Source organism: Pleuronectes platessa, chromosome 8, assembly GCF_947347685.1.
Source record: "Pleuronectes platessa chromosome 8, fPlePla1.1, whole genome shotgun sequence".
In the NCBI taxonomy this organism is placed as follows: Eukaryota; Metazoa; Chordata; class Actinopteri; order Pleuronectiformes; family Pleuronectidae; genus Pleuronectes; species Pleuronectes platessa.
Window position 1 is genome coordinate 27121277 of NC_070633.1, and position 27799 is coordinate 27149075.

At 42.2% G+C, this 27799-nt stretch overlaps 4 protein-coding genes across 5 annotated transcripts; 3 read left to right on the forward strand and 1 right to left on the reverse strand.

Moving 5' to 3' along the window:
* Nucleotides 1-6620: 6620 nt before the first annotated feature.
* Nucleotides 6621-12153, reverse strand: leprotl1 (leptin receptor overlapping transcript like 1). Of its 2 annotated transcripts, XM_053429215.1 has the most exons (5): nucleotides 12075-12153; nucleotides 11335-11410; nucleotides 9985-10171; nucleotides 9662-9774; nucleotides 6621-9189 (listed from the first exon to the last, which is right to left on the reverse strand). In XM_053429215.1, coding segments are annotated over exons 1-5 (393 nt in total). In that variant the 5' UTR covers nucleotides 12091-12153; the 3' UTR covers nucleotides 6621-9188. The 2 variants fall into 2 exon arrangements, with proteins under 2 accessions (XP_053285190.1, XP_053285189.1); XM_053429214.1 differs by lacking the exon at nucleotides 6621-9189 and having other exon boundaries at nucleotides 9658-9774.
* A 1064-nt stretch (nucleotides 12154-13217) lies between these two features.
* On the forward strand, nucleotides 13218-20798 carry srp72 (signal recognition particle 72). Its single transcript, XM_053428655.1, has 19 exons — nucleotides 13218-13339; nucleotides 14383-14503; nucleotides 14658-14778; nucleotides 14908-15051; nucleotides 15216-15327; nucleotides 15420-15451; nucleotides 15681-15805; nucleotides 16001-16058; nucleotides 16220-16351; nucleotides 16438-16566; nucleotides 16869-16941; nucleotides 17118-17182; nucleotides 17305-17400; nucleotides 17547-17650; nucleotides 17795-17872; nucleotides 18234-18371; nucleotides 18468-18505; nucleotides 18669-18828; nucleotides 19296-20798. Exons 1-19 carry the CDS (start codon nucleotides 13240-13242, stop codon nucleotides 19477-19479), a joined length of 2010 nt encoding a protein of 669 aa, XP_053284630.1. The 5' UTR covers nucleotides 13218-13239; the 3' UTR covers nucleotides 19480-20798.
* Nucleotides 20799-21789: 991 nt separating this feature from the next.
* LOC128445645 (snRNA-activating protein complex subunit 1-like) lies at nucleotides 21790-22836 on the forward strand. The gene has a single exon (XM_053428387.1). It carries the CDS (start codon nucleotides 21790-21792, stop codon nucleotides 22834-22836), a length of 1047 nt encoding a protein of 348 aa, XP_053284362.1.
* A 720-nt stretch (nucleotides 22837-23556) lies between these two features.
* Nucleotides 23557-27519, forward strand: arl9 (ADP-ribosylation factor-like 9). The gene is made up of 4 exons (XM_053428656.1): nucleotides 23557-24004; nucleotides 24520-24688; nucleotides 24776-24951; nucleotides 25516-27519. The coding sequence occupies exons 1-4, from the start codon at nucleotides 23702-23704 to the stop codon at nucleotides 25690-25692; spliced, it is 825 nt and encodes a 274-aa protein (XP_053284631.1). The 5' UTR covers nucleotides 23557-23701; the 3' UTR covers nucleotides 25693-27519.
* The last annotated feature ends 280 nt before the right edge of the window (nucleotides 27520-27799 follow it).

Consider the following 27799-nt stretch of genomic DNA (forward strand, 5'->3'; position numbering starts at 1 on the left):
CAGCGGTGGCTGTTATTCACTGTGCTTCACTGGCCCTCGGCCACGTTGACCAGAATGAGGCCGAGACGGCGAGGACAGTGTTGATCCATTACTGGAGCTGAGAGGAGCAGCTGCATCATCTCAGGAGGAGCTGACGAGGAGAAAGACTCCTTTTAAAACCATTACGACTGCAGAAGTGTTCACTGGGAGGAGGAGGAGGAGGAGGAGGAGAGTCAGATCCTGACACCTGCTGGACAAACATCACATCACAGCTGTCTCATAGAATTTAATTTAATCTATTTATTCCTGTTTGTTGTTTACAGTTGTTTTATGTAAGTTATGAAAAGTGACGGCTGTGAAACTATGACTTAAATACATTACTTTTATTATAATATTATTTCATTTATTATCTATTCTAATAATTTGTAAAGTCCATCCATCCATTCCCCCTTCTCTCTCTCTCTCTCTCTCTCTCTCTCTCTCTCTCTCTCTCTCTCTCTCTCTCTCTCTCTCTCTCTCTCTCTCTCTCTCTCTCTCTCTAGTACATATTTCAGCAAATTTCTGTTCTTTCTACTTTCTTCATTATTACAAGGCATTGCGTGACGTCTTCACGTTTCCTATTTTTGAATATATTAAGGTGTGATAAATATATTTATAAGCAAGTACCTTTAGAGAATAAAGGCAGATCGTTTCTATGTACTTGTACTTTTAAAGTTTTACTTCTTCCACCACTGCAAGGTTAAATAAAACGACTACTACTCTCCCACCACTGAAACCATCCACGCTGCTGATTGTTCTTCCACTGACAGACGTCACGATCACTTTAACATCTTGGAATCAATCAATAAGTACGTGATCAAAAACTAAAATCAGTCTTTAAGTAGGAAAACCACCTGAAGAGGCGCTCCTCCTTCCCTCACCTCCTTCTGATGAGCCCTGCTCCGTTGCTCCAGCTCCTCTCTCAGAGTCGTGTTGACGTCTCGCTGCTCCTCCAGCTCCAGCGTCTTACTGTTCAGGACAGAAAGACACAGATCTCACGTGTGGACGGAGTCAGGACGAGGGAAAGAAGCTGCTTAACACAAAAGTCATTCAGGTTTATATAGCTCCACTTTTTCACTATTAATACAAGCAGTATTTGGTCAAATGCATAAATAATATGGAGAATTTTAAGCTGTTATTGCATCTGTTTGCTTCCTGGATCGATCTTAACCAGAAACAGCTGCTTCTTCCACAGACGTGTCCATTCATCTGAAGTTTTATCTCCAGACCCCACAGGAGAAGAAAGTGAGATTTATTTTGAAGGTCACATTAAAGTATTGGATGTTTCTCGACTTTTCTCTTTCTTCTTCTGGCTGCTCGGCTGCTGTGACGCTGAATCACCATCATGTGATAACAGAGTCTGACACTGAGACAACTTCTGTTCCCTCCGCAGCTGACGGAGTTTCTTCTGACCCCAGATCAGACTCTGGGTTTTTATTCAGTTGTTGAGACGCGATTGTTGAGCTGAACGTTGTCTCAGCTTCACTTGGCTCAAGGTTACTGCCGATTGTCATCAAGCAAGGTTTTCTTATTGTAATTAATAACTTGAATGTTTCTATTCTCAGTCTGCAGCCTTATCTTTAATGTCACTGTTCATTTTTACATTTTGTTCAGGTTTAATATCCGAGGGAATGGGGGAGTGTGTTCACATTGAACAGCAGCAGTAGAGAATTATCATAAAAAGAGTCAAAAGTAAACGTATGTGGGTCAAATTATAGTCTGATCACATTTTCCATGAAAGGATAAGATCATATAATTTGATAAAACTCTTAATTGTTGTGTTTATAAGCTGCAACATATGGGTTATTTAATTCTCCATCTCTAGCACCTTGTTCTATGCTGTGGTCTTACCTGTGCAGCTCCGCCTGGAGGCCCTCCGTCAGTGCGGCCCTGCGCCGGGTCTCTCCGTGCAGCTCCTCCCGGAGACCCTCAGCCACCGCAGCCTTGTGCTGTGCCTCCCTGTTGAGCTCATCCACCAGGCCCCCCAGCTTCACCTCGGAGCTCTGCAGACACAGCAGGTCCGAGCCGACCTGCCGCAGCAGCTCCACGTCCCGGCAGCTCTCCTCCACCAGGAGGACCACACGCTGCTGCAGCAAGTGCACCAGGTCCTGCACGACAGAGACACAGTGATACACAGATCCTCGTCTGCACACATTTCTACAAGCGTTCATACTCTCTGAAGAATCTTCTTATATTTGTTCTGTTTTTATGACGACTTCATGTTTGCACTTGTTTCCATGAGCCACTTTATGGCTTTGCATTCCTTCTAGTTCTCCTTTCCCTGCAGAACTCTGTTATTCCAATGGAGCAATGTCCTCACTGCAGCTTGCACGCAAACATAAATGGCACAATACCAACCGTGCATCATTATCTTAAACGTGAGGATAATAGCATTATTATCTTGCTCAGGCAAATCTACATGTAGGTCAAAGTGTTCGTGACAAGACCGAACCTGAAACCAAATCCCATCTCTGGGGGGAAAGTGAGTGAGTCACTAAGAAACCACCACAGCAGTTTGTGGAAGAGCTGAAAATACTCGTAAAGTCCCAGAATCAAGGGGTTCCTGATCTGGAAGGACAAAACTAAACATGCAACATGTTTCAGCTGCATGAAAATAAGCAGATTTTTTTATTTTCTCCGCAGGTTCTTCTCATGTTTTGTCTCATCCTGTGAAATTTTCGTCTAAAAACCATTTAAAATGAAACAGCCTGAGAAACTAGGACAATTTGCTCTTTAGTCAAACTGCTCGCACCTAAACAACTTTTGTGGAGCAGCCAAAAAAACGAAAAAGTCCTGGTGACCGCGGCCAAAACCTCGGCATTTACCGAATGTTAACACTGGCATTTACTGCTCGCCCCCGGTTCCACTGTAATTACTGTAATTGTGGCATCGGTGGCCCATTGGCCGTGTACATTTAAATTATGGGACTGTAATGAGGTTAAACACCACAAGGTTAAATGACACAAGTAAAACTAATGGCTCTGTGTTGCTCTGGGCTTCAGGTGAGTGTTTCCCAACAAGAGTCTAATCGCTGCAGCGACGTTAGAGGAGGAATTAGAGTTTAATGTTGTTGTTGGGAAACGTTTCGATATCGATTAAAGTAAAAGACTCTGACTGGCGTCTGAACCCAGTTTATACAAACCAGCCTGTTTTACTCTAGTTTTAAATTGTGGAACTTCTAGTTTAATTATTTTAAGAGCCTGAACAATTAATCGGTTGGTTGATTTGAGCCTTTCACAGACACATCACGAGTTGTTGATGCTGGAAACGTGTTCACATAACTCCGAGCTTCACAGGAGTGATGGAATATAGGATCATTGTTGAAAGGTTAGAACGAGGGTTAAAACAAGATAGTTAGAAGATAGACGTTACATATTTCTTTTAATTCTTTATAAAACGTACATTTGCTGACTGATTTCTGATTTATTATTGTTTCAACTATCTGCATTGGCTCTGAAAAACCACATTGTTTAGACTCGTATTAATATAAATGCTGCTCTATGAGTAAATGACAATATATCATTTAATTATTGTTTTTCCATTGTGTCTGTGATGTTTTTGTCTTCATGCATTTGTACAAAGTCAAACCTGATTCAGGGATCAATCCAGACTTGTGTTAATGTCTCTGGACTTTATAAACATTAAGAAAGTTCCTCTGACTCGTGAAGTCTCCACAGAGCAGGTGGATCTGTGAGGTGTCTGTCCACAGAGCAGCTCCTCGTCTCACCTGCTGCTGGTGGATTCTGCCGCTGAGATGGTCCTGTCTCATCCTCAGCTCCACGTTCAGCTGCTCCTGGTGGAAGAGTCGAGCCGTCGCAGCCTCCAGATCGTTCTGCAGCCTCCTCTCCCTCTCTCTGGACACCAGGACCTCCCGGTCGAGGATTCCTGCAGCCGCACAGAACACCAGAACCCGAGTCAGGAGGGAAACCAACCACAGAACATCTGCTTTACACTTGGAAACGTGAGTAACAGGTAGAAAATATTATGTTTTTGAGAAGCTCACCACTTTTGTTTTGCTTATTGTATATTAAGCTTATTTTTGGGCAAATTATTTAAGCTCAAATAAATCCAAAACACAAAGAATCAAATACTTCTATTGTTGTACAGACAGATGGTGAGGAAGGCTTGATATTATCAAATGAGTGTTATTAACACAATATCCATGATTCATGTTTTAGAAATTACACATTTCTGGTCTTAGCTCTTGACGCCTCTAGAACATATCGTTCAACAGTCAGAGACGGGAAGTTATTCTTTTATTAAACTGACCCCTGACTTCTCGTTCCTCAGATTATTTACCGTGGTGATGTTATAAAAGGTTATTGTCACTTTCCATGGAATCATTCTGTTTTAGATTCCCATGAACCCTTGTTTTATTAAAGCAGTAAGTACACAGACAGACACACACACACACACACACACACACACACACACACACACAGAGTTTTACTGTCTGTAAATAACATTTTCTGATTCAAGTCAAGACCTTTGAACCAAGTCAAGTTTACTGTTCAACATATTAGTACTTCTGCTTTTTTATATAAGTGGATCATGAAACAAATTTTAAACATTAACACGTTCAAATATTTAGTAAATAGCAGTGATGTCACTTTTAGATACGACACAAGATCACAATAAACGGAAATTTAAAAACATGTTTTTTTTATAACCTCTTCTCTTTAGATATTCATCAGTCATTATGAAAGTTTAACTGAGTTTTGTGCTTTTCCTAATTAATCATTAAACTTCCTCCGGTAAAATTAAAGAAACACAGGTTAAGTAACAACAGAAATAAATCCTGCTGGTGCTCAGACTGTTTAAAGTTGATCTGTCGGTGGCTGTTGCACAGGAGGTGTTTCTGTTATTTACAAAGTCACTGTAACACAAATACAAACCAACAACACAACAAACTACAACCTCCATTATGAGTACTTCACTTTCATTTAGTGCAGAGTACTGTTCAGAGTGCAGTATAGTTTCAGCTGGGTGTTCCTAATAAACTGACAGAGTGTAAAAACCACAGTGGCAGGTAACACAGAGGTAAGCAGATTAAAACACTGCAGTACATGATCCTCTCTAAGAAGTGCAAAACGTAAAGAACTACATGAAAACACAAGAATAAAAACTATGAGCGTGGGTGTTACATGTGCACGTTGGTCCATCTGACTGCAAGAACACAAATACTACACAGGTATCACAGTAAATGTAGATATGACGGTATGATGGTAGATAAACAGTGTGTGACTTCCTGACGTACCTTTGTCGTGAGCCAGGCGCGTGCACTTGGCCGTCAGATACTGGATCTGACTGAAGTCCTCGTCCCGCTGAGTTCTGAAAAACCTCCTCATGCTCATGTGTCTCCGAGCCGCTGTCCTCTCTCTAAAGCCTCGTCCACCTTCCCTTGATCCTCAGGGCGGGGTGGGACTGTCCCCCAGGTTCAGATAAGACCCAGCGTGCACGTTTCCTGCAATATGGAACTCTCCCTATGAATGAAGACTTGGACCTGGAGCATTAAACCAAGCTGCTGTTGTCATAACACAGAGGTGAGCTGCTGCTGGTGTGTGTCTCTCTGTGTGTTAGTGTGTGTGTGTGTGTTTGTGTGTGTGTGTGTGTGTTCAGGCCTGAAATGTTTTAATGCCAACTGTCCCTGCTTCTTGAATAAGAAAGAGACTCATGAACTAATTGTCGGCTTCTTATACATGAAGTTTCTTTATTAAAACTCCCCCCCGAGGCGGTGAGTGCTGCAGAAGGAGCTGGAACAGGTCAGACATGTTGGGTCTCGCAGGCCGGTGGCTTCACTGCAGCTGCCTCAGGTCTGTTCTGTCTCATTCTGCACGTTCTGTAGAGGATGGCATCACTGGCATGTGCCCTGAGGCTACATGTGTGTGTGTGTGTGTGTGTTCGATCCAGATCCTGAGCTAAAATACTCCAGATGAGTAAAATAATGATAAATCCTTGTTGTTGTTGGGACTGGACGGTGTTTATTGACCCGTGGTGGTGATTCTCTTATTATTTCTGATACCTGCTATTTCATTCCCCGTCAGCAGAGGGAGACATATCAACTTTATTAATTTTGTTTTCAGATAAATCACAGTCAAACTACCAGTCAGTAAAAGTGAATAGATATAAAAACACAGGCTACATTTAATTTAAACAATATTAAAGAATACTAGTCATTAGATTCAGATTATTTCAGTAAATTCTTAAACCATCTTTCAAATAAGATACTTTATCTGACTGTTTTCATGAGTTACACCGGTACATACTAATTTAATATATTTGAATGTTATCACAGGTACTAATGTTCATTTTTTCTATTTTCTTTTTAAATTATTGCCTGATCTGTGTGAATGCATCGGCAGGATTGATATTAAATTGTGTTATACTCTGTGAAATGACCTTTATATTAATTCTAATTGTATTTAAAAATTGCAGTATCATGACACATGAAACCGACTTCCTCTCCATATAAGCTTGTTTACACTCGACACAATGAGATGTTTTGCCCGTGAACAAACTACACTGTGATATCAGTTCATCTTATTTCCTGTGAGGTCGAGTGAGGAGCATCAGAGCGATCGAGTCAGTCAAAGGAGAGGATGTTCAGTAATGGCGTTTATTTAAAAAAGAAGAGAAAAGAAAAAAGGAAAAACCAACCCGTTCCCTTCTGCTTCATTAACACAAAAGTTGTAAATAGAAAATGTCAAAGCATCCGTTCAAATAAATAAATACAGCATCCTCCCGAATGTGTGAGAAAAACAAATCTGTGCTCAGAACAGAAACACAGAGAGGAACTCACATCAGGGAGATAATTCAGAAACGAAACAGGAAGTCAGAGAACGAAGCTTTGAATTCATACGGCCTCAGGAGCCCCCTGCTCACCGACCACCAGGGGGTCAACCTACTGTTAAGAGCTTTGTCTTTTAGATTCAAAGTGGTGTCACATAAATAATAATAAACATGCACAAATCATGTCAGTAGTTTTTAACATTTAAATACTGGTTGTTTTCGACAGAAATCATAAAACCCGCCATTTTAATACAATCAATGCCTTCGCTGAGGTTGTGATCTCTGGAAGAATCAGGTGCCACACAGGAAGTGTTCCCACTCAGGAAGTGTTCCCACACAGGAAGTGTTCCCACACAGGAAGTGTTCCCACACGGCTTGGATGGTGAGCGCCGGGTCATCGTGCTGAGAAGCAGCCGTCAGGTCAGCGTGTGAGTCGTGGGTTCCAAATCATTCTCTCCTCGGAAAGAGTTTTATTTACAGACTGAAGCGTTAAAGTTTAACATCGTTTTAACAAATTTGTTTTTTGTTCCTCTTGATAAAATAGGACAGAGGCAGAATGTCAAATCTTTTTAATGCTGAGTGACATGAAACTTACTTTGAAGTTAAGGTCGTTTGTAGCTAAAGTTAAATACACTTATTAACCACAACATATAAAACAGATTTCACTTTTAACGTTGTGGCTCGTTGGTAATTGTACTCAAACAACTTCTAGATAAATAAATGGTTTACTCTAAAACCACAATTTCAGTTTTAACATTTTAATTCCTGTGTGAATTTAACAGATAAGTTAACACATGTGAACTTAAGGGATTTAAGTTTGAGAGTTTTTAACTTTGATCTCCTCCCGGCTCCTACGTGCACTGACGTCTCCTCCTCAGCCTCAAAGTGATAAACATCCTGTATTTACCCTGATATCCATCGACACCTTTAAAGCAAGTTTTGTAAAAATGAATGAGTGCTTTCAAATCATAGAAAGGGGTTTTAAACATTTGAGATGTTACAGTAACTGTGGGACAGAATCAGTGAAAACTATGAGCGTCTTCAACACAATACAAAACTTCCATTGGAAATCTGCTGTGTGGAAACCCAACTAAAAAAATATAATATAGAGCTGCATGATTAATATCACTTAATGGAGCAACAGTCTTGGTGATCGATTCATCGTTTGACATTTATCAAGCAACAAAATTGATTTCTCCAATTTCTAAACTGTGAGAATTTGCTGATTTTCTTTGTCTAGAATGAATTAAATATTTAACGTCACCTTTTGCTCTGTGATTTGAAAGTAGATGTTTTATGGACCAATTTATAAATCAACTGATCGAAAAAAATGATCTGCAAAATGAATTAGTTGCAGCCCAGAGTGACAAAGAAGTTTTGAAAGGTACAAAATAATAAAAAAAAGAAATGCTAATTCTTAATCTTCCAGAGAACACGTTTCCAAACAACAGAAAATAAAAGTCTAACATGTTCGACGCTCGGTGCTCAGACGAGGCAGCAGATGCTTAAATCCGTGTTTAGCCGACGCTAATTCAATTAAACATAACTGCACCGACCTGATCCCAGAACAGATTTAACAAACCGACGTACACATTTCCTTCACACAGGAGGAGGAAATAAAAAAAAAAACTTGAAATAAAAAAAAAAGAAATAATTAAAACGTAACTTGTGTTTTTAATCCAGGGGGTAAATGCTGGCTGTGAGGAAAAAAGCGATGGAATGAACTCAGAATCTGGACTGAATGTTTTAAATGAATCACGTACATAGAGACTGGATTCTTTTATTTTGAAGGGAGTCCAGGCAGGAGAGTCACATTTAAAAGCTTAAGGGCTGCTAGCGGCTGACCGGGCCGTCTCTATAAGTAACCCAGGTCTTACCGCTGCCCGGCCGCTGCCCTCCAGCTTATCCTACGCTAGCTGGAAGCTACTACTGGCTTGTTCGTGCTCTCTTGACCTGACCCTGTGAGGCTAACTCAGACGTTTGGGGAAGTGAGCGCCATCAGATGCAAAACAACTCGGATGAATAAGCAGCCTGCGTCCTGTCGGCACCGGGGAAATCACAGAGTCAGTTAAATTTGATCTCTGCAGTGGCCTGTCTGAATATAATCCTCTTCTCTGAGCTGAGAGGAAACAAACAACCTCCTCCTTGTTTCGTGTCACAGAGAGAACGATCATGTTTTAAATTTACATTTTAAAAAGGTCTGAAGGTTTTGAGTGAAAATAAAAGACAGATTTTCATTCTTATAAATTCAGGTCAAATGAAAACAGCCCTGATGAGTTGGCTCTAGAACTCAGGAGTAGTGAGGACAGCAGCATCACCTGCAGCAGAGTTCAGGTGTGGTTGTGTGGACGCACTCTCAACGCAGTGGAAACTCATGCTTCTCTATATGGAACAAAAAAAAAGCTTATTTCACAGCATTTTCAGCGAATCAACGAATCGGGACAAAGTAGAAGTCAGAAAATGACCCTGTCCTTTTGGTGGGATCATATTTTAGTGTCCTAGACGTTCATGTGTTCTTTGTTTCCGGCTGAAGCACAGATTGAGAAAAACTCACAAACGCAGAAGTCAGAGAGCAAAATGCAAAATGTGGAAGGATTCAAAATCTGAGTCAGTTTTCCATCCCACTATAATGTCAGTTCAACATGATGCAGGCAGTAAAGAAAGGAAAAGAAAAACAGCTCATTGCACTGGTTTGGTCTATTGATGGGTGGTGGTCATCATATAAATAACAACAACGATAACCAAATGGTAATACCATAATAATAATAATAATAATAACGCTAATAAAAACAGTTCAGACTAAGGTCCCTCCCCCGCCCCCCCCCCCGTTCCCCCCCCTCTGCTGCTGCTTTACCACTGCTGCCAGCTGAAGTCGTCGTTGGATCCGAAGACGAGGAAGAAGCCCAGGATGGTGCCGAAGATGACCATGTTACCCGTTAGCACAAGCGCACACGCCCCCCAGGCGATCTGTGAACCAACGCCAGAGGAAGAAGGTCATTATCGACATCCAGGTCAAAACCAACTGAAACCAGTTAACAGAAGAAATGTAACACCAGCAGCAGCCACCAGTGACAAATGGTTTAAAGTTAAGGTTTGTTTGATGTTTTCAGTTTAACGATAAGGTCATCTTAATTTTGGAAGGGGGGGGGCCACAAAGCTCCGACCACCGCGACTTACAACTTCAGCTCTGGCGAAGACGACGGGCAGGCCGAAGGCTGAGATGACGATGCCCGTCGTGAGGAAGATGGCCAGCTCTTTGCAGGCGTTACTGGCCGAGTCCGTGTCGTCAATCACCCTCCGCGAGATGCAGTAAGGGATCGGAGAGAGGATGTAGAAGAAGAGGAGGAACAGAGGCCAGTATTTACTGCAGACGGGGAAAAAAGAGCAAGACATGAATTCCCACAAGGTATAAACTGAGACAATGCAGGAGTTATGGTGCTTTTTGATGCCAATATGTCAATATTTATACAAAAAATATACGATGTAGCAACAGAAATTTGATTATTTTAAATATGTACTCGACTAAGATGCAAAAGTGTGTAAAAACTGAATTAGAATAAGCTATCGATAATAAATAATAAAAAAGCAAGTTCTCCATATGGACCAGCCTGTATTATTAACATGTTGAAATTGGCAGATAATATCAGTGAGGCTCTTCTGATGATAAACACGTATTGCTCCCTCTACTCCAGGCTGCTGATCTGAGGCCTGGTCTCTTCATCATGACTGAGAGGAAGATGAGATTAGATAAGCACCAGAGTCAGATCTGTCACCCGAGCTCGTCACCTCATGTCAGAGACTGAAAGAACTTTGTCAGGGCTTCACTGAAAAGACAAATCAGCTCCATCTATGTGTGAGGTGTGTGTGTGGGGGGGGGGCTGCAAATACACAAAGCCTTTGTTTGAATTTCACTGATCGATCAGATCCCAGTGCATCAAAGGCTGGATTACAAGGCAACTGTCAAGAGGCTCCTGAAAGACTCTGTGGTGGTTTGATTATTGATTTGTGGTAATTGTATAACCTGTTATTTTCCCCTCCACTAACATCAGGACCCAAAGTTAAGTTGCTGTGATTCTTAATAACTGATCTGAGACCTGGAACATTCGGTGTCGGCTGCACGGCAAAAAATACATAATCTGGCAAAAGCAAATATCCATCATCTGTCCATCAACAATGAAAAACCTGTCTGCCACTCACGGCAGCTTATTTCCACTTAGGGTTTATTCTGCTGCATCAACCAGAGGAACAAGAACCAGCTTCTGTGACACAGGTTTTATAATAATAATAATAATAACAGGTGAGTTAGGAACATCACAGAAGATCTCATTAACTCCTGAGTTTCATTTTAACTGAAAACCAAATAAACTCAGGTTTCACTTTCACTCTTCTCTTTCTGTCAACACACACTTTCCCTCTTCCTCCTGATGTTGCTATTTATCATGAATAAACCTTAATTCAATGTCTGTGTGTTGTGTTGTGTTGTGTTGTGTTGTGTTGTGTGTGTGTGTGTGTGTGGCTGGTACTTACTCGTACACAGGGAGGGCACATCCAAGCATGAGGAACATGAGACCAATGGCCCCTCCGAAGGACAGACTGATGAGAGCTGCAGGACAGACAGAGGGAATCCATCTTCATCATCATCATCATCAGGGACAAAGCAACACACACCATCTGTCTGATTCACGTGTGGCCCCCAGGAGCACCCCCCCCCCCCCCCCCCCCCCCCCAGCAGCAGCAGCAGGGGCCCTGAGGAGCATCATGTGAGGAATCAGCTGATTTCACGTGTCCACAGCATCACTAGCAGAGGAAACCAGGCTGCTGCTGCTGCTGCTCACAGCAATTGAATCCACTTGCATCAAGCACAGCGTCTCAATCAGGTTAAAGGTGTACCCCCCCCCCCCCCCCCTCCCTCCTAAACACACACACACACACACACACAGACACACACTGCTGCGGTGCTACACTCCTGTGACGCTCTCCTGTTAAACACGGTTTCTTACACACTAAACATTGAATGAAGGAGCAGCTCCTATGAATGTGTGTAATTGTTGATAACGCTGCTAATTGATAAGCTAGTGCGGCTACATGCTAACGCTATGATGCTGGCCCCGGCAGCTAGCTAGCTTAAGAATAAAAAAAAACCGTTAGCTCGCGAAACGTGCAGAACGCGCCGGTCCGCCTGCGTGTTTTTTTTTTTAACGCAGCTGCGCGAACCCGAGGCCCGAGTTCGGAGGCTCTTTTCTCGGGTGAATGAAACGGAATCGAACCTTTAATCCCGGCCATGGCTGCTGGAGACGAGCTGGAGACACAGTGACAACACTTCCCCCTCCAGTCCGCCGCGCTGCCTTCACCGGCCGCCTCGCGCCGCGGAAATATCAACACTCCACAGACAGACACAGGAATACACGGGCTATAGAGATATAATAACAATCATAATAACTACTTTATTTGTGTAGCACTTAATCTAAACTAGTTTAAAAAGTGCTACACAAAATTAAATCCATGGCATAAAGAAGAAGGAATTATAATAAAAGGTATTCAGTTCAGTTCAATTTATAAAGGCCAGATCATAACATAACAAGGTCAAGGCTTTATAATGTATAGAAAGCACAACAGTTCCCACAATGATATGGGCTATATTGGCCATGTATGTGTACACAATACACAGGCTGACATGCAATTAACATCAGACCACAAGAAACTAGCAACATAAACACAACTGCTATGTGCAAATAGGGTTTAACTGAACAAGATAGAAGTGCAACAGGAAACAAGATGTGAATGGGTGGATTCAAAACATTTAATACAATGTAGACATGGAGGAAATGTGACAGGGGGAAATAGTGCAAAGATGCTGGAACAAATAACTTGCTGGTTACTTATAGACATTAAGTACGTGAATCATATGGTGGTAGTTTGCAAATATGATCTAACATTGTACAGGATGCATATATACACACAAGGTAGACACATATTTAATACAGTAGAGCCTTTGTATAATGTACAGTATAATACAGCCCGCTTTAATTTATATTGTCGGAAATATGTACGTACGTGTAAACTTTACACAAATTAATGAGAATCGTATTAAAATTCTAAAAAACATGGATATTATCTGACAGTTACTCTGGACTCCAAACCACATTCTGACTTTTTGCACTTTCATTGTTCTTTTTATTATTTTAATGTTATTGTATATTTACGGTATTTCATTGGGTTATTGAACGCACCGTAAATCTGCGACAAAGGAAAATAAAAACCTTGTACATAAAATATGTATACTGCATTAATAACTTTTAAGAAAACCTCATAAACTATCTTCAAACTTCTATTTGCGTGTTTGAATTTATTTACAATAAAAAAATGTATTTCGCTGAACCGGAACTGAACCCCGTGTACTTCCGCTCCTCCCAGAACCTCACACGGGCCAAGATGGCGAGCGGAGGAGTGTCCGTGGCTTCGCTGTGGACTGAAGTGAACCGCTGCGGGCAGAATGGAGACTACACCCGGGCCCTGAAGGCTCTGACTAAAAGTAAGGAGCCTTTGGTGTTCATGTGGCCGTCGAGCAGCGCCGGAGCTGCGGCCAGTCAGCGGGCAGACGGGGCAAACGGGCTGCACTGGGCCAGCTGTTAGCATGTAGCTAGGCTAACCGCAGCTTTCCTACCAGACCTCTCAAACGTCGACTTGTTGGTCAAACTTCTCCCCCGAGCTGCACACGCCAGGGTCCCAGTGACATTTTAAACTGGTTCCTGTGGGTTTAGTGTTTTTAGAAGGTTTACTACTCTGCCTCGTAGCTCCTCCGTCCTCCTCTGACCACTGACGTGTCCCTAGCCGGGATGCTAACTTATCATGGCTGGATGCTGATCCGCTTTCAGTCAGAGGCTCTAGTCTGGAGGAACCTTTAAACTTCTCCTCATCCTCCTGTTTTAATGCAGCTACACTAGTATTAAGTCAAGTAGATGAGAAATGAAAACCGAGCAAAACCTCAACTCCATTTTAAACTCACTTTCTTTCCTTCTTTGCATCTGAGGAAACATGGAAAAGGATTCTTAATTGTTGTTGTCACTGTGCAAACACAACTAAAAGGGTTTCATCCTCTAATCAATCATGCCTCTTACAAAGATTCCTCACGATATTATACAAATACATAACAACTGACTATTGTAAAAGTAAGCACTAGAAGTTTAGATAAGGTTCTTCAATGAATTCTAAGTAAACAAAAGGTAACACTGGTGTAAAGAGCAGTCAAGTGATGCCATAGATGAGTATGATAAATGACCAGTATATACCAGTTTATACACATTAACCCAGGAAGGTTAAACACGGTGCAAAACTTCGTGTTAGATTTCTGAAACTTATATTTAATTTATATCTTTAACCCCATCTAGATCCCGTCTGCAGTTAAATCACCTTTTCCTGTTTTCATAAATGAAATGTTTTAAAAAATCAGAATCATTGAAGTGGTGCAAAAATTAGAGAAGAACTAAAGTGTTGTCCTTTTTCAGAACATTGAATCAGTGTTGTTGTTCTTCCTTGATATGCATCCCTGAATCGGTGTTTTCTCTTCTGTCGCAGTTTTGCAGGATAACAGGGAAGATGTGACGGCTCTTCAGTGTAAAATCGTTTGCCTTACTCAGAACGGCAGCTTCAAAGAGGCTCTGAATGTAATGAACACTCACACAAAGATGCTCGGCAGGTAAACAACAACAACCACTTTTTTCACTTGAAATTAACTTCTCCCTCTTGTGTTTGGTCAACATTAATCCCTGCTGTAATTAGAGCTAAAGCAAAAAGCTGATCTGACATAATTCATTTCATCACTGAGATGTTTATTTTGTCTTGTCCATCAGTGAGGTGGTGTTTGAGAAGGCGTACTGCGAGTACCGGCTGAACCGAGTGGAAAACGCCCTGAAGACCATTGAAAATGCTCCGGAGCAAACTGACAAGCTGAAGGAGCTCTATGGTCAAGTGGTGAGGACCTTTGACCAGTAGCATAGATATAATATTACTAGAGGCTGGATGTGTAGTTTAAGATATTGTATGGAAAGCACAACATATACTCTCAGGTTTTTACTTTGTCTCTTCCTCTTCATTTCCTAGTTGTACAGACTGGAGCGCTACAACGACTGCAAGTCCGTCTACACAGATCTGATCAGGAACTCCCAGGATGAGTACGAGGAGGAGAGGAAGACCAACCTGGCTGCTGTTCTGGCTGCAATGAGTCAGTGGGAGAAGGCCCCTCTGGTAAACACCACACTGACAATACTTTTTGTGTTGTAGATCACATCTGGGCTGATGTTTTAGGTTATATAATGATGCTCTTACAACGAAAAACTGTTTTCGATTGCCTCATTTTATATATTTTACTTAACTGTGCATTAATTTAAGATGTGTTTCCTCCTCTGCAGGAAGATCTCGGTCTCCCAGAGTCGACCTATGAGCTGTGTTACAACACTGCCTGCGCTCTGATTGGCCAAGGACAGCTGGTGGAGGCTTTTAATAAGTTACAACAGGCAGAAGGTCGGTCACACCATCGTACCTTTATCATCAAGTCCTTTTCTGTCCTGTTAAGATTTAATATTAAATTATTGTTGTTGTTGTTTTTTCTTCAGAGCTTTGCAGAGTCTCGCTTGCGGATGATTCTGTAAGTGGCATGAACTTTGTTTTATTGAAATATGTTTGTATCATTTATCAAATTAGACTTGTATTCTGCCTTTATAAGCTTTGGAAAAGTCACAGACATTTCTAAAAGGAATTAATTTTCAATAACACAGTTTGTCATGAGAGTGAGTCCCACTTGTACTGTCCCGAGCTTCGGGTGTTTGAGTTCTCCCCAGAATAATCACTTGTCATTCCTGGTTGTTCCCTTGCAGGATGTAACTGAAGAGGACATTGAGTCGGAGTTGGCCGTCATTCATTCTCAGATGGCTTACATCATTCAGTTACAAGGTCGGACAGATGAGGCGCTGCAGCTCTACAACCAGGTCATCAAGCTCAAGTAAGGATTTGTGAGGAATATAGAGGAGAAGAGAGAAACTAGGGTTGAAATGATGTTGTCGTAGTGAAATTTGAATTTGTGTTGTGATGGTACAGATGTAGATTTCTGAAAGATCTAAAGGAAATGGTTCAGAACCCATTCAAAAGGCTGTAGAAGAGATTTTAATTTGAATGTGATTGTTTGGTTTCTTTCCAGACCGTCAGACGTGGGGCTGCTCGCTGTGACTGCCAACAACATCATCACGATAAACAAGGTGGGTGGACTGTGAGCCGGCCAACGTCTGTGTTCAATGAGCTTTAATCAGCATCGAGACATAACAGCAAACCTCATTACTTCATTCTTAACCAGGCTCATCAAGGCTGATTCCAACAGGAACAAAATATGTTTTCATTAACGCGCTGTCTGTTCCCTCAGGACCAAAACGTGTTCGACTCAAAGAAGAAGGTGAAACTCACCAACACTGAGGGTGTTGAGTACAAGTTGGCGAAGAAGCAGCTGCAGGCTATCGACTTCAACAAAGCTCTGCTGGCCATGTACACAAATCAGGTACGGTGATGGAAACAGAAAACCCCCAGATGTGACTCAGAGGAAACGTTACCGTGATAACTGATGTGGCTGTTTGTCGTTAACAGGCCGACCAGTGCAGAAAGCTGTCCTCCAACCTTCAGTCTCAGAACCCAGGTCACCCTCGACCGGTCCTCATCCAGGTCGCTCAGCTGTGCAGAGAGAAGCAGCACAGCAGAGCCATCGAGCTGCTCCAGGTACCAACGAGTTTATGTTTCATTCCCACACTTAAAAACCCCTGTCAATGACTTTAACTCTTTTTTACCAAATTAAGCTAATTAAGCTGTTGTGCCTGATGTCTGAGGCTCTATACATGTTGAGATCTATTAAATGTAAAACATGATCAGTAACCAGCTGTTTGCTTTCCCGCTATTTATGATTCCATTCATTCACAACTGCTACAATCAAATGTGTGCTGCTGTTAACGTCGTCACTATTATGTGTGTATTCAGCGATTTGTATTTTCACACATCTTAAACTGTCTCTTCCTGTTTTCCAGCAATTCTCTGATCAGCATCCAGAGAGTGCATCTGGCATCAAACTGACAATGGCACAACTATATTTAATACAAGGTACTGTTGTTGTTATTGGTTTATGATTTGATGCGTTCAGACAAATTCTACTGTCTTTGCATAGGAAGTAATTCTATATATATATTAAAGCTTATATGAAAGCACATGTATCACTGATGAACAGAGCTGAATTTGTGTCTCTACACTTTGTTTAAATGATTTGTTTTGGTCCTCAGGTCATGTGACTAAAGCCTGCGATGTCCTGAGGTCCATTGAAGAGTTCAAGCACAAATCAGGGATGGTAAGTCTTCAAAAGAAAAACTACATTGTGCATTTAAGTCATCAGTTAGTGTAGATTTCATACTTTTAACTGTGTAAAGTCATTTCTCCTCACATTGACTAACTGGGCTTCTCACTCCTCAGATTTCAGCTCTAGTAACGATGTACTCCCATGAAGAAGACATCGACAGCGCTATTGACGTCTTCAAACAAGCTATCGAGCATTTCCAGTCTGAACAGGTATTGTATTGACAGATATATTTTTAAACTAACAACCACTTATAGTCTTAACTGTGTGTGTGAATAGACAATCCGACACACATGTTAGTTCCTGAACATGTTTCCACTGGTTGATGTTCCTGTTCTTTGTTTTTTTTCCTCCGCAGCCGGGATCTGCTTCACACTTGGCTCTCGTACGAGAAGCTGCCAACTTCAAACTGAAGTACGGCCGGAAGAAAGAAGCCATTAGTGATCTGGAGCAGCTGTGGAAGTGAGTCCCAGCATGTTGGGGGGTGGGGGGGGGGTAGCAGAGTTACACATGACGTGCATCTCAGAGAATCTCTCTCAGCTGCTGATTTATTAAACTTGATATTACTTCATGCTAACAAATATTTTTATATTTTTATTTAAACAGGCAGAACACCAAGGACATCCATACGTTGGCACAACTCATCTCAGCGTATTCCCTGGTGGACACGGACAAAGCCAAATCGTATCCTTTTCACCTGCCGAACATTTGATTATTATTCTACGAGTTGATCAACAGACAATAATGAACCAGTAACTTTTGTCTGGATTATTAGTTTAAGACATTTTTTAAACAGAAGGTAAGTGTGAAGATGCTGTTATGGGCTCTGGAAAAACTAGCTAAATATTCTACCATTTTTATAATTTTACAGGAAAAACAATCAGTTGTTTGATCAAGTAAATATCTAGCAGATTAATTAATGATGAGAGAAAAGTTCTTTTAAAGCCTCAGAAGACCAAACGACAGATGGTTGATCCAGAAACTGAAATGATGGAGTGCAGGTGAAGTGTCAGAACACCAATGTTTCCTTAGCGTTCCTCTCCAGCCTTAGCAAACACCTTCCCTCCGCCGAGGCCATGTCTCTCAACGTGGACGTGGACGAGCTGGAAAACTCACACGGGGCCACATATGTCAGGAAAAAAGCCGCTAAAGTCCCGGGAGAAAATCTTCCTAAAGAACAAGGGTGAGGCCTCCACGTCGGATTCATGATTTTCACATTTATTCTATTCTTTTTATAAAAGTTGTTGTTTTAACCTTTATGTCTGCATTTCCTTAACAGCCAAGCTGAGATCAAGAAGAAGAGGAAGAAGAAGAAAGGTACGTTGTCACTTGTTAGTTACCTCATATTTCATAAAGTCCTTGTATTGAGATAATCTTAACACGGAGTAACGTTCACTCAGCTACAGCGCCCCTTGCTGCCACACATGGTGATTTATTCTGTCTGAGCAATGAAGCATGATGAAGTATACTCTCATTTCAGGCAAACTACCCAAGAACTGCGACCCTAAAGCAACCCCCGACCTTGAGAGGTGGCTGCCCATGAAGGAGCGCTCCAACTACAGAGGCAAGAAGAAGGGAAAGAAGAAGGAGCAGATCGGAAAAGGCACACAGGGAGCGACGGCAGGAGCTTCAGCCGAGCTGTGAGTATGAGCATGTGCACGTCACCTGAGACAAAGAGCTGTCTGGGGGTCATTTCCTGAAATTTGAACTGTGTGATCAACTCTTCTAATGGAGGAAAAGCAGCAGAAATTGTCCTTTTTATTTCTCTGCCAATGAATCCTCAGCGGAGACGTCCAGCTGCTGTGCAGGAGAAACTGCACATGTGGTCTCTTGGCCAAAATAAAGTCGGTCTAATGAAAAGTCCATCTGTTAGAATGAATGTCGAACTGCTTTTAACACGAGATATTATAATATCAGCTTTCAATTCGTCTCTTTATGAGATTTAATCTCACACAGGAATTGTAGAATTGGGTTTTTGTAAGAATCCATAAATCATACATTTCTATACGGATGTAGAAGAGGTTTGTTGAAACAGTTGATGAATCAGTCAGATACTCGACTTTGAGAACGATCTGTGACACCATTGGGTTTTCTCTCTCCGTTCCAGGGACGCCAGTAAGACGGCCACCAGCCCCCCCACCTCCCCCAGACCAGGGTCTGCGTCCGGCTCCACCTCAGCCGCCCCCGCCAGCAACGTGGTCCCACCGCGGCAGCAGAAGCCTGCCGCCCCGGGTGCCACTCGCAAGAAGGCCCCACAGAAGAAGAAGAAGAGCGGGAAAGGAGGCTGGTAGACGGGAGGAAGAGAGAGAGCCACGGGATACATCGACCTGTGTGGCCGACAAATCACCAAGAGATCATAAACTCTCTTTTTTTTTATGTTTCAACTTTCATTTAAGTTTTGTTGTTGCCGTTCATTTAAATGTCTCAAACCAAAACTTCCCCTTTTATTCTGAACGTTTAAAGGACAGCTTCTCTAAAATGAACTTTTAGTGAAGCTGAGGTTTCCTTTAGTGAGTTTTGATTTCTCTCAAGTTCATGAACTTTGAGCTGAGACGAGAATGATTCAATGAAAACTTCCTCAGTCACTGAAACTTCTTTTTAAATGTCCACTGACAGGAAAGAGGCTTTATGTGCTTTTACTTAGTGTGAGGAGACCGAGTGCAAGTTTTGGTGTGGTAGATGGATCTGAATCCTACATTACCCATGAGCCTCTGCTTCACAGCTCGATACAGAAGCCATTCAGATGTGCAAATAAAAACTTCAAGAACTCCAACGTTTCTAAATTAATCCAAATCGCCCCTGAATATAAAGGTAAATCTATTTCATGAAGAATTAATGAACGCATCAATATTCCTGATGCATCAAGAAACTTAAACCTGTCGTTCCTCCAGCTGTGCACTCGTCTCAATGAGAACCATCCTGTTCATCCTGAGGTGGCTTCTGTTCAGTCACATCTGTAACAGTAGAGAGAAGCTGGTTCTCTTCTGCAGATCTGAGCTCCAACGTTCAGCTCAGACTGAACAGCTTCTCTCTCAGCTCCCCTCGTCAGTTTCCTCAAGTTTTCCTCCTCCTCTGGAAAAGTCTGAAATGAAGCCGGCTCCTCCAACCAAGCTTGGATATTTTTTATAGCTTTCTCCCCTTTAACATGTTTCACAGACGCATCTTCCACATGTGAGGATGCTGTTTGTAATCACCTTCACAATGTTGAACGTGTACATTTTCATCCAATAATTAAAACAAGAAACTGTGGAAAACATGGATGAGTTTAAGGACCTTTTTGGAAACCAGGTGCTTCTACGATGTAACTTGAAGCTCTGATTTGGGAGAATTGTCTTTTAATATGTTGTGGTCGGACGTCACACTCTGCCTCATCTCTCAAATTGTCCCTTTACTTTCAGTCGACCATCGACCTCTGAGCATTGGATGGAATGTTAAAGAGTATTTATTTTTTGAATTCCTGTGTTGGTCTTAATTCAAGCGAGAGAATTTTAACTCTTGAGTTTAATTCTGTCGGATGCATGTTTTAGGAAATGAGGAAAGAGACTATTTTGGCCAAACAGGTTTCCAGTTTTGTTAAATCTTAATAAAACTTGACAACAGCAACACAAAACCTCCTGTGTTACTTTTGATGGTGTTTGTGGCTCAAATTGTGTTATTGTTGATTTTAATGATCGGGTTTGTAATTTAATTTTTTATTTTAGCTTATAAATATTGCTTATGTTAGCTTATGGATCAAGCCTTCAGAAAAAATTCAAAGGGATATAAATACTGAAATTCATTATTACTGCTCTAAATTTAATTATTCTAAATCCCAAATTTAGAGTAGTTTCTATAATGTGAAAATAATGAACGATACATATAATGTACTTAATAAGACAAACAGGATAATATTTAGTTTATGAGCGGCTCGTATTAGCTGATGTTTAGTTATTGTGTGCAGGATTTTTCTTATTAACACTATATGTGTGCTTTAATTGGCTCAGTGTTTGCAGAACAGTTCTTTGCCTGAGGGCTCATTAATGTTTTCCTATAATCGTGTGCTCTGATTTCTTACCCCCCCCCCCCCCCCCCCCCGAACATCTGTCCAAAAAATAATATCATATATAAACAGATAAATAAATGTAGAAATACATTAATAAAATTGTGGAGAAATATACAAAAATCTGAATGAATAGATGTAGAAATACATAATAAAATGTAGAAATTTATGAATACATTAATATATACATTGAGAAAAATACATGAATTAATTTCTAATTAGATAAATTAAGAAATAAATGGACATCAAAATTCATGGATTTTTTTCCTTTATTCATTTAAACTTATATTTATATAAATATATATATTGTTATATTTATGTATGGTCTTTTTCATCCTTAAAAGTGGACACCATCAGTGACATGTAAACAAACAATGTCCGCAGCAGTTCTCTTAATTGGATAATTTACCTGATTGTCCCCGCCCACTCGTAGACCCAGCTCTCAGGTGATTGGCTGAAATCGAGCCTCACCTGTTTGGACCCTCCTCCCCTCATGTGGTTCTTAGCCGAGCTCCTCAGATGATGATCTGCAGCTGTTGAGTTGTGAGGTGTTGTGGACACGATGCCTCGTGTTCCGCCCATCTACACAGAATTCTTCTTCCACCCTCTGACGGAGGACGTGGAGGAGCTGCTCGCCCGCTTCCAGCAGGCCGACTCGGTGAGGTACGAGGTGTTCTCAGCCATCTGGAGGACCATGGGCCTCTCTGATGTCTACCTGGGCTGCGCAGGTGTGGGTGAGAAGAAGAGGTTCAGCAGAGTGACACTAGCCACAGCCGTGAAGTACTTCCTGTCCCCGTACAGCTACCAAATCCGAGTGGGAGGCCTGTACCTGATGTACGGTTTCTACCACACGCAGCCCGCTGTCCCCCCTGGGAAGATCCGACTGGCCCTGCAGGACTGGGACCAGGTTCAGAAGTTCCTGAAGGATACTGTAGAAGCTGGACATCACGATGTGCTTTACGTCTACAAGAAGCTGGTGGCCATCAAAGCCATACACTACACCGCCATGCCTCATCTCCTCTCCTTCATAAAGCAGAGGAAGCCAAAGAAGGAGCCGGTGTGTGAAGAGTTCCTGGGGAGGGCCACGGCCGTGCAAGAGCTCGTCTCCTCAGACTTCCTGGAGGAGATGATCAACGTCCAGGCCCAGTATGAGAAGCTGAAGGAGGGCACGGTGGAGGTCAGCAGCCAGGTCACCATGACGCAGCAAGACTTCGCCTCCCGCCTGAAGGACACCATGTCAGAGTTCCTCACATGGCAGCAGAAGATGTTCTCGCAAAACGGCAAAGACAAGAACTCTGGAGACGACGAGGAGGAGGAGGAGAAACCAGATGAGGAGTCCAGCAACAGGGCCAGGCTCCTGTGCTCCATCAAGAACAAGAGCTACAGCGGCGTCCAAGAGGTGACCAAGGGCCGGAGGCACCGCCAGACCCAGGTGGTGGACTCCTCCAGGTCCGGGGCGGAGCACAGTCAGGAGACTGGGGCCGGCCACAAAAAGAGGCCCCCGTCCCTGAGGGCCCGGACCAGGCAGAACCTCAGGGTGGAGCCGGAGAAGAACAAGCTCAACGCCTGGCTCCTCACTGCTCCGGAGAGGCCGACGGGCGACCGGTGAGGAGGAGACGACCCGGCGGCACCGCTCAGACCGTGATGGGAGGGAAGAACGGGTCTCATATTCTGTTCTCACAGGTTCACCCAGCTCGGCTCATTTAAAATTAAGAGTTTTCTATAGCGTTGGATTTGAGTTGATTTGTTGTTTGTTCAGTTATTGTATAAAAAAATATTATATTGGGATCCTTTTCATTTCTAAATAAAAGTACTGATCTGCTGATGTTTGTCATGTCTCTGTTTAGTTTAAATGTGGAATTATATGACTTTGATGTGAGTTTTATTTCATAAATGAGAGATAAAAAAACCATTTCTGTATTTGAAAGTATTATAAATGGAATATCTGAAGATTACGTTTGATCTAAAATAATAACTAAGTTGTGTAAAATTGAAACAACAGTGAATAAAATATAATCAAAGTGTTTTCAGGCCTTTAATGTTGTATAAAGTTGTCTTGATTTAAAAAAAATTGTAATATCGCGTGAAACAATTAGAATCTGAAATAAAAGGGAGTAGAAATGTTTTATTTAATTTATTTTTAATTCAATATATTCTATTTTTCTAAGAAAGCTCATATCACTGTGTAGTGGAAAATCCCCCATGTCTAAAGATAGTAGAAAAATAAATATTGATTAATATTGATTTTGAGTTCAGTTGTTATGATGGTGAAGGGAAGCTCGCGCCCCCTGGTGGTCAGCCGGTGGCATCGCATCAACAAAGAGCGGGTAAACAGGCCGGAAATGAGTTCCCTTCAGCTTCCTGTTCGTTAATCCACTTGTTGAGGAGCTGATCCGCAGCAGGAGGCGAATTTAAAACTTCACGAAGAACAATGTCCGCTTGACTCCGAACAGCGAAGCCGCCTGTCGAGCACCATGGTCGGGTGGAGAGAAGCCGGAGCCCTCGGTGCCTCCGCGGCTGTGGCGGGGGGCGTCGCGTACCTGATCTGGAACTACGCGTCCTTCTCCGGGCAGAAGACGCCCGAAGACCGGGCCGGAGGAGCCAGAGGAGGAGGAGGAGGAGGACAGGAGGGAGAAGACAAGAAGAAGGAGGTGGATGGATCGAAGAGGAGGAGGAGGAAGGAGGAAGAGGAGGAGATGAAGATAACCGAGCAGAGTGTCTCTGCTGCAGCTGCTCCTCCGCCTGTTGCTGCGGCCAAACACCCAGACACACCCGAGGTAAGAGGCGTCTTCCCCGGACTCGAGCTGCTGGGAACCTCGGCTGGGGGCGGGAGGATGATGGAGGCTTAAGATTTCTTTGAAAATATTAAAATTAAACAATTATATAATAATCTAACATGTAACAGGGGCGGATTGTGACTCAATGGGGCCTGGGCACTGGCATGTAAAGCCCCCCCATCCCACCCATGTCACTGTAGACATGTTGTGTCTCTTTCTATTTGGATTGTGTCTTTGTATTCATTTTGTTTTTGGTTATTATGTGTCTTGTTCTTAGTTGTTGTCGTTTTGAGTCATGTTGTGTGTCCTTGTTGTGATTCTGCAGATCTCTGTATTTGTTCTGTGTGTCTTTATACTCGTTGTGTGTCACCTCTGAGTCATTCGCTCTCTTTTCAGTCGTTTTACTTCTCATGTAGTAAAATAATCCACTTTTACTTTTACTTTTTAACAGATTTGTGTCTCAGTGACTCATCCATGTCACCAAAATGTGTGTGTTTTTGTGTGTCCGTCCACAGTCCAGGCCGAGGGGGACCCAGGTTCTGGTTCTGGGTCTGGACGGAGCCGGTAAAACCAGTTTGCTGCACTGCCTGAGCACCGGCAGCCTGGAGCAGGACATGCAGCCGACTCAGGGCTTCAACGCCGTGTCCATCAACAGAGAGGACCTGCACATCGAGTTCCTGGAGAGTGAGTCTGACCACACGTTAAACACGTTAAAGTAGGAGATTCAAAAGACTCGATGGTGATTGTGATGATCTGTTGTGTGTCTGTCAGTCGGCGGTAAAGAGGACCTGCGGCCGTACTGGCAGAAATACATGTCCAAGGCTCTGCTGCTGGTGTTCGTGGTCGACTCCTCCCAGCCACAGCACTTCCCAGTTGCTAAGGAGCATTTACACGCGCTGCTGACCTCTGACCCCTGCCTGCCGTTAATGGTGCTGGCCAACAAACAGGTGAGTGTGACAGAAACCACTCGAGAGGCTTTTCAGTAGAACGCCTGTGAACCTCTGTGCTCGGTTTGAAATCTGTTAACGCAGCTTCACTTTGTATTCAGAGGATTTGTATTCACATGAGCTTTGATTAATATTCTATTAAACTGCGGATCCTCTAAAATGTTTGGAAGTAGATGGTAAATCACAGTTTTCCATCGTCTGTGGTGTCTTCTGTGAACTTTTATTTAGCTTTTTCTTCAAAACCTAAATGATTTTTACAAAACCTTTATTTTCAAGAACATAATCGGGGCTTTTTTTTTCATATTAGAAATTATTTCTACAATCTCCGGCTGTGTTCTTCATAGGTAAAAGGTTCATATGGAAAATGTCTGTACCTAATAATCTGCTCATGTGTCAGAACACGGGTGTAGAAAGTGGTTTCCTTCGTCTTCACCAGGATCTAAGAGTCAGATGAAGAATCCTCTTATTAGAAAATGTCTCAATGTGTCTCCACCACGCGTCTCCTCATGTCTTCTACCTGTCTTCTACCTGCCCCCCCCCCCCCCCCCCCCCTCTTGTTTCCAGGATCTCCCGGGCGCCTGCAGCATCACCGACCTCCACGACGCTCTGTCGCTGTCCGAGATCGGCGAGCGGAAGCTGTTCCTCATCGGGACGCACGCGAGGAGGGGCGAGGCCCAGCTGAGCTCGGGGGTGCAGGACGCCCGGGACCTGATCGTGCAGATGGTCAGCGAGAGCAGATAAGACACGTCGGTTACAGCTCGCCTGTGGTCTCCACTTCATCTTGTGTTTTCTTTGCACTGCTTCACTTTATTGTTTCCACGACTCCAGCCTGTCTGATAGTCTTTTTTATTTATTTGTGAGAAAAATTAAAACGTCTTGTTTTGGTACGTTAGAATAGGGATTAAAGAAAATACGCTTTTTATTTCACAGTCACCGAATCACCAGATTTGAAGACTGTCATCGTTTCAAACTCATCTGTTAAATTCAGTCTGTTCACGATGAGACACGAGCATCATCTGCTGCCTGCAGTGATTTCCTTTCACACTAGAGTTTACAGCTTTATCACCAGCGACGAGCGAACAGTTAGTTCACATCACAGTTTTTATTTTATTTTGAGTGAATGCAAACAAAAACATTAAAACCACAGCTGTAAGAAACGGTTATTTTTTCTAATCTCATAATCTACAGAATATTCAATACCTCTACATTGACTCCTTCAGACCTGGTGTCAACGTCTGTCCTGAGTGGACTCATCACAGGTCCAGGTCTGAGGAGTCGTCCTGAGGAGGAGACCCATTCAGGACAGATCTTCACACCGGGACCTTAAAGACCTGAAGCTGAACTGGGAAGAGAATAAACATATCAGGCTCCGACAACAACTGAATATCACATTAATCTACTATTTGGTCAAAATTGAATCTGTGCTGTCGCCAACATTTCAAAGCACAAATCTGAAGATAAACTGCAGTGGGGGGGGGGGGGGGGGGTGCAGAGACATGACTTCTGGGTGTTTAAATTTGAACCTCCACTGGAGCTGCAGACACAATAAATATTAATATTGTAATAATATTAATATTTAAAGCATAGTTTCATCAGGAAACCACAGTTTGTTTAATGTTTTAATAAAACAGATGATAATCGGAGCAGGTCGACGTTTGATTGTGATTTTATTAACTTTTTGAAAAGAGGAATTAAACCACAGGTGTTTTGCTTACATTTTTTTTTTTGGGGGGGGGGGTAAGCTTTATGTGTTGTTGATGTTCAGAGAGAAGTTACCGCTCAGCTTTTTAACTCATTCTCTTTGTCTTATTACTAATTTCATCTGATGAAAATCAAAGTTGAATTCTCTTTGGGATAAAGCCTTCATGTCAAACACTGTTTGAAGAATGTAAAACGTTTTTAACAGCATATCCAAAGTTTTTCTTAAAACCAAACCATGTCCAGTTGAAAGTAAAAAAGTTCAAAGTATTGTGTGTGGAACGGTTCCTCCCAGTTTGATGTAGTATTTACCAGAAGAGTTTTGGAAAGTTACACATTTTTCTGTTCTGCAGGTTCCGAGCTCGTTAAGTTTGAAATCAAATAACAGACGCTACATAAAAGTCTCAGCTCTAATTTGACTTCACTGTTTAATGCTTCCTGCAGAGTTCTGTTCTCATACACTTTATACATATATACTAAAATATATATTCTAATAATTAAAGTTCTTGTTACAGTTTAAACAGATTGTTTTTTATCACTAAATGACCGAAAGCTGAATAATTAATTTGCTTCGTCTTTACACTAATAATCGTTGCTCTGTGTTTTACGTTTATTTGAAACCCTAAACATTTGCCGTCATGTGTTAAACTCCTACACAGTTATTTCTTTATTAATGTAAACCTTTTCAAATTAAAACAGAGACTTGCTGCTTTAATATCATGTCCAATATATATCTCTATATATTTCAAACTGAACGTGGAGAAGCTCAGAACCTTGAAGATAAAAAAAATTGTGTAACGCTCCAAACGCTTTGTCATGGTCCGGATTGTTTGTACTGTTTTTCACATTTAAATAAAATATTTCAAGTAATTGTCTGTGGAGTTTTTAGGTATTGAGCTGATCACACGCACACACACACACACACACACACACACAGGGACAGTCTCTATATTTCCCATCAGCCCACACATGCAGTGACATACTTATGTGGTTAAAACTAAAAAACAGTTCATCTGAGAAGTCAGAAACAATTAAAAACATCTGGAATCTGATCAGAACACACAGATGCTGCCGACATGTCCACCGACCTCCCCGGATCCCTGTCCTCCTATTGTTGGAGAGGAGGAGGAGGAGGAGGAGGAGGAGGAGG